Source organism: Anabrus simplex, chromosome 7 (genome assembly GCF_040414725.1).
Source record: "Anabrus simplex isolate iqAnaSimp1 chromosome 7, ASM4041472v1, whole genome shotgun sequence".
NCBI lineage: Eukaryota > Metazoa > Arthropoda > Insecta > Orthoptera > Tettigoniidae > Anabrus > Anabrus simplex.
In genome coordinates, this window is record NC_090271.1 from 291,045,975 (window position 1) to 291,063,913 (window position 17,939).

A 17,939-nucleotide genomic window follows, 5' to 3' on the forward strand; every position below is an offset into this window, starting at 1 on the left:
TTACGTGGCAGTAAATCTGCCGACACGAGGCTGACGTTTCTGAGCACCTTCAAATACCACTGGACTGAGCCAGGATCGAACCTGCCAAGTTAGACTCAGAAGAAATACCGTCTGAACCACTCAGTCAGGCACGCCTTATTAGTGTAATTGCATCACTGTACTTGAAGATATGTGCGAATCATGCTGTAAGAGAGTGAATGGTAACGGATTTGACAATAGCTCGGTCTATAACTGTCTGGCTATTTTAAAGCATTTGTAAATTGGTATTTTCAATTCAATCACTACTGATATGCATTTATGGCAGTCGCCCAGGTGGCAGATTCCATATCTGTTGTTTTCCTAGCCTTTTCTTAAATGATTGCAAAGAAATTGGAAATTTATTGACAAGCAAGGACTAATCTTAGATCGCACAATACGTTTCGAGTCGCATGTTGGTCAGGCCGCAGAGATGGATGCCGAAAAGAAGTCAATTTACCAGCCAACTGTATTGTATTGTATTGTATTGTATTGTATTGTATTTTATTTCGTCCAACTGATCATACAGTGATATGGGACACGTCAATAATCATATTTGCAGTAACAAAGGATAAAACAGTAATATACATGCCATGATAAATAAAGAGAAATATACAATGTGGTAAAGAGGCACAGATTTTAAAAAAAAAGTGATACATAAGTTAATTTTCAAGAGCTAAGTATTCTTCAATAGAATAAAAACAATGGTTAGAATCAAATTTGAATAATTCTTTCTTAAATTTTGAACATGGTTTTATCTGCTTAATGTAGTCTGGTTTTTGTTTTGCTAGGGGCTTTACGTCGCACCGACACAGATAGGTCTTATGGCGACGATGGGATGGGAAAGGCCTAGGAGTTGGAAGGAAGCGGCCGTGGCCTTGGTTAAGGTACAGCCCCAGCATTTGCCTGGTGTGAAAATGGGAAACCACGGAAAACCATCTTCAGGGCTGCCGATAGTGGGATTCGAACCTACTATCTCCCGGATGCAAGCTCACAGCCGCGCGCCTCTACGTGCACGGCCAACTCGCCCGGTAATTTATTAAATAAATGTACTCCTGCATAACTCAAACTTGATTCATATAGCTTAGTTTTGTGTGGTTCTATGTGCAGACTGTGTTTATTTCTAGTATTATACCTATGTACATCAGAGTTTATGGTGTAGCTGTTTACATTCTCCTTCATATATACAAGTGTATGGAAGATATAAAGGCTAGGCAATGGTAAAATAAAATAAAGTTTAAAGTATTTCTTGCAGCTTGTCCTCCTGCCGACACCGGCCATTCCTCTAATTATTTTCTTTTGTAACTTACCCCCAGTTAATGATTCCATAGGTTAGTATGGGATGGACATATGCAAAATACATAATTTGGCAAGCCTTTAAATTAAAACTATTTTTCAAAGATATTATCATGAAATAAATTCTACTAAGCTTTTTCCCTATAAACTCTGTATGTTTTTCCCAGGTTAATGATTCATCCATCCACAAGCCAAGAAACTTTGTTGATGATGAGTACTCAATTATGGTCTCTCCAAATGATATTGGACTAACTTCCATATTTAAATTAATCTTATGGTGAAATCTAATCACAGAGGTTTTCTGTTTACTTAAAATTAATTTATTATCTTCAAGCCAGCTCAGGATATTACTCACTATATTGCCTGCCTTCAATTCTAACCCTTCATAACTTTCATCAGCTACAAAAACTGTAATATCATCTGCAAACAAAGTTAATTGCACTCCTTGAATATCATCGACAATTTGGACGATATCATTAATAAATACTAAAAATAATAATGGTCCCAAAACTGACCCCTGTGGAATACCATGATCTATGTTTCTGGCACAGGAATGCACATTCTTAATTACATTTTTGCTCAAATCAGTACCGGTATATGATATTTCAACAATCTGTCTTCTATCCCCTGCCATAAAGATAAATATCACCTAGATAATATTTCCGTCCATGTACTTATGATTGGAACTCGAGCACAATCCCTAAATTTCTTGTACAGGTATGGGATTCTCTCGGTCTCAACGGGACACGACTTCACGACATCGCTATCGCCGCAATACGAGGTTCAGTGACCATACTCCGCAATCATCTATATAACATTTGAAGAACCATATTGGAAATTTATTCCTGTGCCTTGTGATAGTTATATCTATCTGGCACACTAGCAAACTCAACAGTAACTTAGAAGACAAAATACTGTGTAGTCGACATACTTTTTCCTTGCGGCAGCCTTCGCATGGGAGAGTTGTATATACTCCTTGCTTAGTTCTTCATTTGTTTATACCTGAAGTTTAATACTCTTTGCATTTGTTTATGTCAGAGAGTGTGTCAAGCGATGAAGTTTTGAACATGTGTTTGGAAGCGTATTAAGCTATCAATGATTTGCGGACATAAGTATTAATAAATGAAGTCGTGAGAGACGTTTTGGAGTATAACCAGAATATTGAAATACTATAAGGAATTTTTGTTTAGTATGGCCCATTTAACTCTTAATCAGTACTTACAACAGGTATGGAATGCTCATTCAGAAATTTGATTTTCTGTGAACAGCTTGTGTATCAGGTTATATTTCTGATCGTTGTTACTTTGTAAACGTATTCATGATTGAATGGAATTCTAGTGATTAAGTTTTTGTCTTTTTATCTCGTTTTTCCCCCTTAACCGATTGTCTCCTCCATCATCACTAATTGGAGTAAGGTCTTGATGTGTAATTTTATTTCAAGAGAAGTACCATGCGGTTCCTCATAAACAACTTACAAGCGTAGGGGTATGCGTCAATATTTGGTTTTGCAAAGTTGAAAAGGTAATTGTAGCTAGTACGCGTTCCTGGAAGGGACGAGATGACCCATGGATTTGGTGGGATGATGTGGGATATATGTGTAAATACCTTCCTCTTAAGGGCTGAGAGCATGTTTGGTCATTACGACCATCATCGAAATTGAGTGTTAGAAGAGTTACAATTTGTCATCATCTTGTCTGGAGGAAAAGATTGATGTGTAGCAGACAATATAGGCCTAGCCATAGTGCATAACTACTGGGAGTGGAATGAACATGAAATCAGAATTAATATTGGAAGATACTGTTCCAAGAGTTCTCTTATGTGGTGTTAGGGTGTAGAGCACATTTTACTATGGAGTACTCTTCAGTGTGTTATAGGAGCACATAATGTCTTGTGTCCATTACCAGCATTGCAATTTAAAGGGCACTTCTGGTTTTCTTTTTAAAAGACACAGAACACCGTGGACATCGACTCAAGGACGTACACGTTCTCATATTTCTGGGCTGACTAGCTCGGGTGGTAGAGCACTGGCCTTCTAGCTCTATTTTGTGGGTATGATTTTGGCTCAGTCTGGTGATATTTGAAGGTGCTCAAGTACGCCAGTCTCGTGTCAGTAGATTTAATACCGGTCTTTCTTGAATTGTCTCGATTTTATCACATTGAGTATCCCATAATAAATAACATGTTGTTGTTGTTGTTTGAGTCATCAGTCCATAGACTGGTTTGATGCAGCCCTCCACGCCACCCTATCCTGTGCTAACCTTTTCGTTTCTATGTAACTATTGCATCCTACATCTGCTCTAATCTGCTTGTCATATTCATTCCTTGGTCTACCCCTACTGTTTTTACCGCCTGCACTTCATTCAAAAACCAACTGAACAAGTCCTGGATGTCTTAAGAGGTGTCCTATCATTCTATGTCTTCTTCTCATCAAATTTAGCCAAATCAATCTCCTCTCACCAATTTGATTCAGTATCTCTTCAGTCGTGATACGATTCTTCTGTAACACCACATTTCAAAAGCTTCTATTCTCTTTTTTTCTGGGCTAGTTATCGTCCATGTTTTACTTCCATACAATGCCACGCTCCAGATGAAAGTCTTCAAAAACATCTTTTTTCTTCCTATATCAATGTTTGAAGTGAGCAAATTCCTTTTCTTAAGAAAGCTCTTCCTTGCTTGTGCTAGTCTGCATTTTATGTCCTCCTTACTTCTGTCATCGTTAGTTATTTTACTACCCAATCATCTAGACTGCTGCCCTTGCAACTTCCGAAAGGCTGCTACCCCCCTTTCGATGAACCAATCATTGGTCTGGTCTCTCAACAGATACCCATCCGATATGGTTGCACCTGCTGCTCGGCTGTCTGCTTCAGTGGGACGCGCAAGCCTCCCCCACATGGTTCGCAGGGGAGGATAAATAACATAGCCTACATTAATTTTACAATTGTATCACTTTCATTTTCTGGATCTGTTTTTGGAATATTGGTCCGACCAGCCTTAACTCTTGCTTTTAGTTACTTCCATCAGTACCTTCAGTGTTTCATCAAATACTTTTAGTTCTTCTTTGATCTGCCCTTTTTCATGTTTCTTGTATGATGCCTTTCCTTATACACTGTATAACAACAACAACAACAAAAAAAAGATGCACCAGGAAGGTATTGTTCGATGGCGATAAAAATCGGTGTATGTGAGGAACAGACACAGAAAAACAAACAATCAAAAGTGCAGAACAATCGAATTATTTATTGCAGAGTTAGAGCGTTACAAATTGAGGATGTCAATAAGGTGTTGGTTCACCCCTGGCCTGGATGCAAGCTATCACTCGACGTGGCATAGACTGATAAAGGTCCCGGATGGTGTCCTGCGGAATTTCGTGCCAAATGGTCTCCAACTGTTGGGCTAAATCGGCGACATTCTGGGATGTTCGCAATCGCCTTCCTACAACGTCCCAAATGTGCTCTATGGGAGAGAGATCAGGCGACCGAGCTGGCCAAGGAAGGATAGGGCAAGCTTCAAGACAGTTCATAGTAACACGTGCCGTGTGCGGCCGGGCATTATCCTGTTGGAAAGTAAGGCCTGGATGTTGCTGAAGGAACGGTAATACAACCGGCCGTAGAATGTCATCAACATACCGCTGTGCTGTCAGTATGCCAGGAATGACTACCAGAGGGGTTCAGCAATCAAAGGAGGTAGCGCCCCAGACTTCACCCCCTGTTGTGGGGCTGTGTGGCATATGATATTCAAGGCAGGGTCCCCATGCTGGCCTGGACATCTCCAAACACGTCTGTGGCTGTCTTTAGGGCACTGTTGGAAATGGGACTAGACCAGTCAGCGCAGTTCCACGTTGCTCGAGCGCGGCACCACTGTAATTGACGGTGAACAGGCGTGAGTGATAAGCGGTGTAACGAGCGGCGCAAGCGCAAATTCCTCTCGCTCAGGTGTCTGTTGATGGTCATGTTGGACACATGTGCGGGTCATACGCTGGATCGTTGATAATGACGACCCAGGTCCTGTGACAGCTGTTCTGACAATCGCTCTGTCTGCCCGTGCTGTTGTGGCCATCGTTCGACCACTGCCGTCCTGACGCTGATGCCTGCCATTGCTGACCCACACTTGCCAGCATCGTCTGATCGCCGCATCACTTCGACCCAGATGTCCAGCGACAGCTCGATTCAACCGACCAGCTTCTTTCAATCCGATCGCATGACCTCTTTCAAACTCTGACATCTGCTCGTAAAGGGCACGAATTCTTCGGCATGGCATTCTTACAGCCGACGTTAAGATATCGCAGTCGAATGCAACAGCTACTTTGAGCATACGCTTCAGAATCACGCCTTATATACACCTGATGCATGTGCAGTTTGGATGCGCGGGAGCTCCCGCTATTCATTCATTGGACACGAAACTTTAATAATTTGCATGTTCTGTCTGAATGTCTTTGCATACGTAATTTCCTTACAATCGGACAACGCCTTCCCGGTGCATCGTCTTTTTTGTTATAGGGTGTATTATCCATTGTATCTTCAACTTTGTAAGAAGAAAAGATACCAGTTCCTTCTCTTCACAGGAGCTTGGTCTTCTTCTTCTCCTCTTTCTTCTTCCTCCTAGCCCTAATCTCAATTTATCGTGGTCAGCAACGGATATGGATTGGCCCCAGTTTTACTGTCGGATGCCCTTCCTGACGCAAACCCTATGAGGAATGTTGTACAGTATTCACTGTTGCATGTTTTGTGGTGCTTAGTAAGGTAGATGCACCAGTAGCTGGCATTTAAATTCTTTTTTACATAATCCAGGGGAAAACATTCTAAACAAGTCACATATTATCTTTATGTACAATTAGATCTCTTTGTGCCCACCAAGGTGAATAAAAAGAAAATATTCATGTAATCAATAACCATTGCTTAAAATTAATTTTTGAAATGTATTGTTTTTGTACCTGTACCTGATAGCTCATTTTTCCTTGTCTCCTAAGGCTGACACTTTGCACCTAAAGCTGATGTAGATCATACTGTATGATATAACAAAAATAAATTACTTGAATCAACTAATCATTGTTTATAAAATCAGGGCCTAAACATTACAGATATCCTGTACATTATAAGCAGGATATTTCCACCTAGCCCTGTACAGAAGAGTAATTTTTGGTAACCTGTATTTTGAAGTTGCCGTATTTACTGGCATTCATCATTTCACCTCATCCAATGCAACAGCCGTAGATAATTGTGGGTACTTCAGAATTTTACTTTGTTGAGGGGCCATTTTGTTTTAACACCTGAAAGATAGGTGCGACAAAATTTTAAAAAGATACACACCCTGTATCAGCTTTGGGTTATCAGATGCCTACACCTCACACATGGAGTCAGCTTCAGGTTTCTTTGTTGGAGAATAAGATAAATATCTAGCCAGTATGTATGTCCAGTCCTTGTCCTATTTTTCTGCGGGATTGGGTATGAAGTGAGATGAGTCTTCAAAGTGAGTTTTCACGACTGGATGCCCTTCCTGACATCAGACTTATCAGAGAAGAAATGAATGACGTGATATATGATAGTAGGAAGAGAGAGGGTGAAACCCGATGCCAGCACATAGTCTACTCGTGTCGAATAACACCAAGGGATCTGCTCAAGGCTTTACATCCCCGTCCGACGGACGAATCACCACCAACAGCTTCATATGCTCTCACTCCATATGAACGCTGTGGGGAGGTTTGGAATTTAATCAAGGCGTCTGGCACTCAATCTGGTGATTGGAAATTGTATACCACTACCTCTCCTACCCTTTAAGATATTTTGCCTCTCCTACCCTGCTGCCAACATTCTGAGGGTGAACTTTTTTCGACCAATGGGACTCAAACCGGCTAACCACGGTGTCAGACCACATAGACTTGATACCTTAATGGTCATGGCCACCATATCTATATTTAGGTAGTATAAACTGAATGTTTCTAATTCGAAACAGACCAAAATAACTTTTAACTATAAGCTGACACAAGTGGTGGGCACGAGGCTCACTATGGTGTACTAGTGGCTAGTGACCCTCCATAATTTATGTGCTAATTTATAATTTTCACTTCAGCCACCATAGAGCCTCCGTGGCTCAGGCGGCAGCGCGCCGGCCTCTCATCGCTGGGTTCCGTGGTTCAAATCCTGGTCATTCCATGTAAGATTTGTGCTGGACAAAGTGGAGATTTTTCTCCAGGTACTTCGGTTTTCCCTGTCATATTTCATTCCAGCAACACACTCCAAAATCATTTCATCTTTCATTCATTAATCATTGCCCTTGAGGTGTGCGACAGGCTTCGGCAACCGGCATGATTCTTATCCTCGATGCTGGATGGGGGCTTCATTCATTCCATTCCTGACCCGGTCAAATGACTGGAAACAGGCTGTGGATTTTCATGTTTCACTTCAGCCACCAAATAGAATTCATAAACATTCATTAAACATACTTTCAAACATCGATTTAACTTTTAGAACCCCATTAGCAAAATATAATACCTTATTTACTTGCACTAACCTCCTTATGAAAAATTCTAAGGTTCCTGCCAAACTTTGTTTGCTGATGCTCCCCTTCATACAGAGGACTTGCAGATCTGGATCTTAACATTGATTAATACAAACTCATTTTTTCTTCCAAAGAGAAACATTTAAATTACCAACTGATGCAAAAAGATTTGTTTAAATCACTACTTAAGTTGGCTGTCTGCTATAAGTGCAGGGTCAGGCATAGAGACATCTACCTTAGTGTAGTGTGTTGTGTGGATATGCAGGGAAGTGTACTGAGACAAACACAAACACCCAGTCCCCAAGCCAGATTAATTAACCATACACAGTTAAAATTCTCAGCTTGGCTGGGAATCAAACCTGGCGCCTTCTGAACCGATCATTACACGGACCATTTAGCCAAGGAACCGGACAGAATGTTAGGCTCCATCATAGAGTAATAATATTATTCTTTTTGTGCTCCCCATATAAGGATTATCATATCGTAGATGTCAAAATTCTGTTGGAGGTTCTGTACCCAGGGCAATCTTCTCTGCCCACATCCATTTGTAATCAGTTATATCAAGCTGTATTTGTCATTTCAAAAGATAGTGACCAAAATAGGGTTAGGTCTTCACGTGATTTCTTGGCTGGATGAAATAGCTCTTTGTTGATGATGCAGTCTGCCCACAAGATGATCAACACTCTGCGATACTTCCACATTGCAAAAGACTGCAGCAGATTCCTTGATGAAGCTTGTAATGTTAACACCTTCGCGCAGCAACAATAACTCGTAACTTTTTGCAACGCACCTGTAAGTTTCGAATCAAATTCACGGTTGAACACTAGTTACTTGAAAAGTGTTTACGTCCAAGGTGATAACAATGTTATTAGTTTTCTTCTTGCTGATTACCATGAAGTTTGTTTTCTCATTGTTTATTTTAGGGCAAAACTCCTTCCTTTATTTATCCAGCTCAAAAGGAATTTTAGTCTGATAAATTGTCAGCTGTAGTCTGTGCCGTATGGGAAGCTGTTTAAGTTGTGGTTCTTTTTATGAAGTCAAATATATTGGTCTAGCACAAGTGATATTTAACACAGGATATTTTCCATGGGGTGCATCCCATGGAGTGATGGTGGTGGTGATTATTGTTTTAAGAGGAAGTACAACTAGGCAACCATCCTCTGTATAACACTAATCAGAGAGAAAAAAATGGAAGAGGTCCGACACTTCGAAAAATGAAGGTATCGGCCAAAGGAAGACAAGGGCCATGAAGGGCGTGAAAATGAAAGACTCCCTAGCCCTCGCAAACCTAATAGTGTCGGGGTCGGGAAAGAACAAGAGTTGACTAAGGGAGGTCGGATAGGATAGATGAAAGTGAGGAGCCTGGCACAAGTAAGTGGAAGCAATGCCAGGACTCAGCTAAGGCCCCGTGGTCGCCAACCCACGCTCCGAAGTTCAGAGCCCCTGGGCCTCTTTTAGTCGCCTCTTATGACAGGCAGGGGATACCATGGGTGTTATTCTACCGCCCCCACCCACAGGGGGACCATGGAGTGAGCACAATAACGTGAAAATATAGCAGCTGAGTAACATCTCAAGGCCAAAACACTTCCTATTTGACACAGACTGTAATATAACAACATTAATTTTTATTTATTACAAGAGTAGTGAAACAATAATTTTAAGTTCTCATTGCAGATAGAGCACTTCACTGTTTTCACTGGTTCAACAGTCTGGATGTTATCTTTTGCTGCAGGGCCTGGGTTCACTTAAACACCTTTATTTTAAGTGATAATTATGCTATAGCTATAACCAAGAAGTTCAATGTTACTGGGTCAGAATATCCACCTAGTCCCAAGAATTTGGGCCTAAGCCTCCCATACCACAATCCTATCATCACCCAGTAAGCGTGTGACTGCTTCTGAAAGGTGGAAAATATGTCCTATCACTTCAACCCTCTACCTTCACTTCTTCACATGCCATTTCCATGTTTCCCTGGGTTGGATGATATATCAGGGCTGTCCATCTCTGCTTGTCTCTCCTCCATTCATTTCTGAAGACTGTCTGCATCTCTGCAATTGAGGTTTTTCCATCGCTTTTTGGGCCTGCCTCTAGGTCTCTTTCATTCTGTCATGTCACAGGAGATTTTTTTAGATTGTATATGGACAAACCTCGAACCACTTGATAAGCAACCCATCAATCCAGCAAACATTATGTAATCAAAATGAACCAGTAGATGGAGGCACAAATGGCCAATGAGTACAATGACAGTTGCTGATTCCTTAGACAAATACTGACGACAGTTTATATGTACAGTAATCTCAAATATTGTTTTTAATTATGACTTTTAAGTTTACTAATTACACTGATGGAAAAAAAAAAAAATCCAAACACCAAGAAGGGGTTGTGCTAGATTAACTTATTTTGGTAGGTATATTTATACATCTGAGTGCGACAGGCTTCGGCAGCCGGCACAATTCCCATCCTTGCCGGTAGATGGGGGCTTCATCCATTCCATTCCTGACCCGGTTGAATGACTGGAAACAGGCTGTGGACCGGGCGAGTTGGCCGTGCGCGTAGAGGCGCGCGGCTGTGAGCTTGCATCCGGGAGATAGTAAGTTCGAATCCCACTATCGGCAGCCCTGAAGATGGTTTTCCGTGGTTTCCCATTTTCACACCAGGCAAATGCTGGGGCTGTACCTTAATTAAGGCCACGGCCGCTTCCTTTCAACTCCTAGGCCTTTCCTATCCCATCGTCGCCATAAGACCTATCTGTGTCGGTGCGACGTAAAGCCCCTAGCAAAAAAAAAAAAACAGGCTGTGGATTTTCATTCATTTATACATCTGAAGCCTCCCTCGCTCAGGCGGCAGTGCGCCGGCCACTCACCTCTGGATATCGTGGTTCAAATCCCGGTCACTCCATGTGAGATTTGTGCTGGACAAAGCAGAGGCAGGACAAGTTTTTCTCCGGGTACTCCAATTTTCCCTGTCATTTTTCATTCCAGCAACACTATTAACATTTCATTTCATCTGTCAGTCACTTATCATTGCCCCAGAGGAGTGCGACAGGCTTCGGCAGCCGGTACATTTCCTATCCTCGCCGCTAGGTGGAGGCTTCTTTCATTCCATTCCTGAACCGGTCAAATGACTGGAAACAGGCTGTGTATTTCATTGGATTTCATTTATACATCTGAAAGATGACGTTGATTCAGATTTCCCACAAATCACAGTAGCGTGGCACTAGTAGCGGTTCTATGACGTTGCACATCAGGTTTGCTTTAAATATGGGCTGTAGTATGCGAGAGCGTTAGTTACCTGTGAGATTAAATGGAGTGACTGTGAGTGGGTCAAGAATGCCTTTATGATGATGAAGAGGCCAGTATCAACAGCTCACTGCGGTTGAACGATGCTGCATAATAGGGCTATGTTAAGGTGGAGTTTTCTTCCGTGCTATTGCTGAATGACTTGGCAGGAATGTCTCCACTGTACATGCAAGCTGGCAGGAGTGGTCATGGGGAGGTATGTTTGCCAGAAGACCGGGCTCCGGACGTCCCCGTGGCACCACCGAGAGGGAGGATCGGCGTGTGGCTGTGGCGCAGCAGCAATTCGAGCAGCAGTTGGCACCACAGTGTTCAAACAAACTGTTCAAAATCAGTTACTTGAAGGACAGCTCCGAACCAGACGCCCTGCGGCGTGCATTCCACTTACCCCAAACCACCGCCATCTGCGACTTCAGAGGTGTCAAGCAAGAGCTCATTGGAGGATGGAGTGGAAGTCTGTTGTGTTTTCTGATGAAAACCGGTTCTGCCTTGGTGCCAGTAATGGCCATGTGTTAGTTAGAAGGAGGCCAGGTGAACGCCTGCATTCCACCTGTCTGCGGCATCGATACACTGGACCTATACCGGGAGTTCTGGTCTGGGGAGCAATTTCCTTTGACAACAGGAGCACTCTCGTGGTTATCTCACGCACCCTGACTGTAGATGTATATGTCCGTCTAGTGATTCGACCTGTTGTGCTGCCATTCATGAACAGCATTCCCGGCTGTGTTTTCCAACCGGATAATGCATGCCCCTATGTTGCTGTTGTAACCCAACGTGCTCTATCGAGTGTCGACATGTTGCCTTGGCCAGCTCGATCCCCCGATCTGACGCCGATCGGATATGTATGGGACATCATTGGACGACAACTCCAGCGTCATCCACAACCGACGTTAACCGTCCCTGTATTGACCGACCAAGTGCAACAGCAGTGTTCTCCCTAGGACCATTTTAGTGGGTGCACTGTCCTGCAGTTTTACAGACCGCCCGGGTAACATATCCTAGATGCGTGTTACGTAATATTATTACATATCTGAGTCATTGCATGCTCCAAATTAAAGTGTAAATACTGTAAACAGGTTATTTAAATGATAGATCTTCATTGTCAGCATAATTGCACCAATGACATCGTAACTGAAATGTTAGCTTGACTATAACGTAGTGCCTTGCGCAAGCGGTGTCTGGATTAGCGTGGAATCGCACGAGAGCACTCAATTCCACTTGACGTCACAAACCCGTATGGCACTCCATAGCAACTGAGTGGTAAGCCCCGGTGTTTGATTAAAAATGAAATTTCGTGTGGCTAATTTCTAGCCAAGTGAAGCCCTTGTAACGCAGACCCTCCGATGAGGGTGGGTGGCATCTGCTATGTGTAGGTAACTGCGTGTTAAATGTGGAGGAGGACAGTGTTATGTGTGGTGTGCGAGTTGCAGGGATGTTCGGGACAGCACAAACACCCAGCCCCCGGGCCATTGGTATTAACGAATGAAGGTTAAAATCCCCGACCTGCCCGGAAATGGAACCCAGGACCCTCTGAACCGAAAGCCAGTACGCTGACCATTCAGCCAATGAGTCGGGCGGTGTTTGATTATGAACGAGCAATAGACCACTAGAAGTTCAATGTTGTCTGTTACATCTTGTTCATGATAATAACACTAAAATAGTTCAATTTTGCCGTTAATGTTTACCTGTCTGATATTACTGTTGATTCCCTCTGTTGATTAGTGGTAGGGTGTCTGCCTCCATATCTAAAGTTAGTGGGTTCAAACTCAGCAGAGGTGGTCGGATTTTTGAAGGGTGGAAAAAGGTCCATTCGACATTTCATGTTGTACGATGTTGGTGAGTAATAGATCCCTGTTGACACATTTGGTGTTTACCTGACAAAACTCATTAAAACTCAGCATTAGACGCCCAAGAGAGATTCGGTTTACTCTGCCATCTTATCAGCCTGGAGAAAAAACGAGACGTCGAAATTGACGAGCAGACAGCCAGATGGCGACAAATTAAAATGTTTGCACATGGTAGTTGAGGCCATATTATTATTACTATTATTATTATTATTATTGTTATTGTTAATGCCCTGAGGGGAATAAATTAAAGTTTTATCTTATTAATTTTTTGCGTAGTATTCCCCACCCGGCTACTCATTCCTGCCACCCGGCTGACGAAAATTTCTGCGGAGAACACTGAACAGGCATGGAACTCTGTCCCACAAGCTGACATCCAGCACCTGTATGACACAATGCATGAGTCTGGCAATTACACCTGTTATTAATGGACCAGAATGGCACATTTGCGATGGCTTTTCTCGCATGGATATTAACCTGTAGTCTTGTACCTTTAATCAATTAAATGTGTTACCTCGACAAATATATTGCCAAAATTTCCATATTCCACATTCCTTATTTCATGGTGTTTGGATATTTTTTTCCGCTAGTGTATTTCACTAATATCAAACGAATGAACTCAGTGAAGTCCCAGAATGCCATCTCAGGAAGTTGTTGAACCAGTAGATGCCCATATGTGTTTTAGGTAATTACTCTTCTGGTGTAATTGTCCACTGGCCAGACCATCTCAGTTGGGTTACATTGTATCTTATTTTGAATTCCTTGTACTCTTATAACATTCCTTACTTCAACTTGTGAAAATTTAAATTTATAATTCCAGCTTTACAATACTGTAATTGTCTTTATTGACAAGACTACATTAGACTATATTCCTGATACATGTTTCGTCCTCTTATTGTACATCTTCAGTCACACATACAAACATTGAAAATAAGATGAAGACATGTTGAAATAAGTAAATGAAAAGTCTTTAAATCTTGTGACGCGGTGTGTTGGCGTCTTATCAATCTTGAATGTTAAAATGGTGCAGCATGAACATAATATGAAGCATGAAGTCCAGTTAAAACACAGATTAAAATGTTGTTATATGCATAGAATTGCCTAATTATAAAACAACATGAGTGGCTATGCGAATAGAATTATATGTATATTATACATAAAATAGAGTGGTGATAATGCCACATTCGATTAGATTAGATGAAGAAGGTGAAGTTATGTTGATGATGCAAGTTGAACTTGATTGTTTATTGACAATATGGGCCAATAAAAAGAAAAAAATATGAGTGAACTGACAAAAAAATTCTGTTGAAATGTAAACTGAGTGCCCATCTGGTCACTCACGTCCTTGCCCGTCCTGTGTCGAACACTCCACCTGAAATGTTAAAGCTGAGTGACGTCCTTGAAGGTCGTCGAGGACCGACTAGGAGGGGAGTTTGATGTTAGGGGAGAGGTGTAAGGTAAAGCATTACTTGCGCGCCTTCGTGTAAAGAATTTAATTATTATCTCCTAGAAAAGTATATTGATTTCCTCTGATATTTCATTCAGATTATAAATTGGGTTGCATTTGTAGTTGTTTGTGAATACTAATAAATAATAAGAAAATATCATAAATAAAAATATATAAATAAATACAATTACTCAAAAACTTAATAAAAATAATTAATCGAAATGTCTGTAGTATGGGCACCAGAGTTCACCAGAATGGATCCCTCAAATTTAGATACATAAAGCATGATAATTTTTTATATCCCAGGGTGTGTACATAATGCTGCGTACTGGTACATCTGCTACAGGCCTTATCTAACCTTCTGAAAACGACTAAATAGGTAGGAACTGCACCTAGGTTCATCAATAACTCCACTGATTCTAAAATATCTAACTATATTCTCAATAAAATCCGTGCATGAGCACCTCATCAACACACCAAAATACTCTTATAATACACAAACAAAATATTACTGGAAGACTCCATATTTACAACAACAACAAAGAAAACAGTGGGGAAACGAAAGCGAGAACTAAGCCACCATTTGCGGTTAGTCCGTTGAACAATGTACATTTAGTAGTAGTAGTATTTATTCATTCATGTCGTTTACATATTTACTGGACTCTGTTTTATATATACATAACTCTTCTAATAACATTATTACTTGAGAAATATTAATCTTATAACTAAACCACATATATTACAGAAGTAGTAGTATTATTATCAACATATTAATACTTAAAATAAATTGAACTTGTAACTATCTCTTGCACACATTAAATAAATTATTATTATTATTACTATTATTATTATTATTGTTGTTACGGAGTATTGTGGTTGTGCAGAGGTGAAAGAAGGTGCGGGGGTGAACAGGTCTAAAAAATACGAAATTAAAGTTAAGATAAAATTTAACAAGGTTATATTTTCTTTGCAAAATCAAGAAATAACAAGAATGGCAGGTACAGAGTAGCAAAGCAAACAATCGGGAATGTACAATAACGAAGTTACAGGATTTGGGCTCCGAGAGCCAGACACATAATTCTTGAGCAATAAGCTCAACCTTACGCTATACAAGATTCAACCAAGGGGCAGAAGACCCCAAATCATGCCCAGGAGCTCTTGTTCCCAATTACACAGAAAAGCCTCCTCGAGGCACGCAGAAACAACTTTTTTAAGAAAGAGCCACCCGCTCTTAAAGTCGAGCCTATCAAAGGCCACAGCAAACTCTACTTTCAAGCTGTCCCTCAAGGACATATACACAGGGGTAAAAATACCCAACCTACTGAGGCCTATTCAGAGAAGAAACAGAAATATTACGTGGCCTCTAACATACCAACTTGAGAGGAGGCGTTCTTGCACTCCTAATATACTTTATTTAAAACCTACTTGGCGCTAGGCCTAAAATGCAAGGGCTAATCCCATACTAAAGAGGTGACTAATAGAAGGAGACAATTTACATTACGTTAAGGAAGAAACGGTTGAGAAAATAAGTTCACCTCAATGCAATATGAGTGGGAGCTCGAGAGGGTTAAGCACTCTCTATCCCAATATGTAGTTTAAAAAGATGGAATTGAGACCAAGTGTCTTTACATTTTGAAGGAAAGTTACATGGTAGAAAGGCTTCAGACCTGCCCTGAGAGTTAAACTGCTGAGCTAACAAGAAAAGAAGTTATTAAACAGCCATTACCTGGTGGTTGAACTGCTGCCCGAAGAAAGAGGCGCTTCCCGCCCCCTGCTACGTACTTTACAAACTGATAGATGTTACTGAAGTGGCGCGGAGACCCGAAAATCAGCAGTTTATATACCCTCATGGAAAGTTCGAGGCGTTTCAGGAATGAGAACACCCTCCCACAAGAATTTTATTGGCTAATAACGAAAACCCCTACATTAGATGAAGAAGAAACACATTATTGGTGGAAAATTAATTACAGAAATTACTCAATGGTCGAATTCAAAGCTGGCGGAAAGAAAGGGTTAATATTGACAACTTAAACAATAACTGAACAAAATTTAACAAAGAACAAACTTATGAATTCCACATTTCTCCAAAAAACACAGTTCTTTCACTTCGCACTAGGGTGCATAATTGTAGTTCTTCGGTAGTGCCATCTGGAAGAGAATGTCCACACTTCTTACTGCAGGCAAAACAAAAATACATCGAAAACGACCCCGTTCAGAAACTTCAAAATTTACGAGTAGTGACATCTTCTGAGAAACTTGAAAATTAACACAGTAGATAAAGTTCAGACTTCCTCCAGTAGAGAAGTTGCAACTGGCGCAAAGTTTGAATTAGCGGCGTGGAGGTGTACCACCCTGGTACTATTATTATTATTATTATTATTATTATTATTATTATTATTATTATTATTATTATTATTATTATTATTATTATTATTATGATTATACAAAATCATACCAACCTCAACAGAGTCGAGTAGATATCAGTAAAATACCACGTAAGGTGAAACCTTGTGTGTGGTAATTTAGAATATTAATTACATAGTGAGAAATATATTTTAAATGATGCCTGAAATACGAGTATGGTTATGAGTGAGTGACGGATATGATCAACAGCACATGGTGGAGCATTGAATAGAAATTGGATATGGTGACGTGATATTCTCATTTAGTTATTTCTTCCATAACAGTTTTATTATCCCTGACAAAGGATTTGACCCTTCAGACTCATTTTCTGACCTAATAAAGTAGTTTGTAAAGAACTGGGAAGGACATTAAAGAATTTTGGAATGAAGTACAAGAAATTGCGCTTTGTTATGCTAAGTTTGGGTTTGTATAACATACAACGGTGGTACATCTTACTGCGTGTTGAATATTCATGTTTAATGTTCTCAATTATATTTTTGTTTTTGTTAATATATTTGTATATTTCAAGGACATAGAGCTGTTTTACATTAAATATATTTGCTTCAGCATATAATTGACTACTTGGGTATAATCTTCCTTTCTGGTACATTATTCGTAATATAAGGTTTTGAACAACCTGTATTGTATTGATTACATTTTTTTAGGCTCCTCCCCATGCCAAAATTCCGTAGCTAAGAATAGACTGAACTAAAGCATAATAAACCTCTCTTAACCATTTTATACTGGATATGTATTTTAAATTATGAATTATATAAACTTCTTCTGATTTTCTTTCTTAAATCGGTAAAGTGACTTTTCCATTTCATGTTCGAATCAATTAATAATCCCAAATAGGCCTACTTAACATTATTTACTTTATAAATTTTGTAGCAGTTACAATTAAATTTACAGTTGATGTTGTGTACAATTAATTCATTAAAATCGTTTTGTGTATCTATTACAGAAAAATTCATAAATTTTGTCTTTTTAATGTTTAGAAATAATTCATTATTATCTAACCATGCTTTAACTTTAAGCAGTGCTCGAGTTGCTCTCTGTCTGACGAGATTCCAGCTATCACCCTCAACATAAATGACTATATCATCTGCATATGTTACGATGTGCGTATGTTCGGCATTTGCT

General features: G+C 40.4%; 1 protein-coding gene across 1 annotated transcript in view; it reads left to right on the top strand.

Annotated features, from left to right (window-relative positions):
* The first annotated feature begins 2,352 nt into the window (after positions 1 to 2,352).
* The window catches only part of PCID2 (PCI domain-containing protein 2), a 218,880-nt gene continuing 203,293 nt past the window's right edge, over positions 2,353 to 17,939 (top strand). The window contains exon 1 of the mRNA XM_067150936.2: positions 2,353 to 2,538. Coding sequence (XP_067007037.1) covers positions 2,503 to 2,538 — 36 coding nt within the window. The 5' untranslated portion in view covers positions 2,353 to 2,502. The remainder of the gene's footprint in view (positions 2,539 to 17,939) is intronic.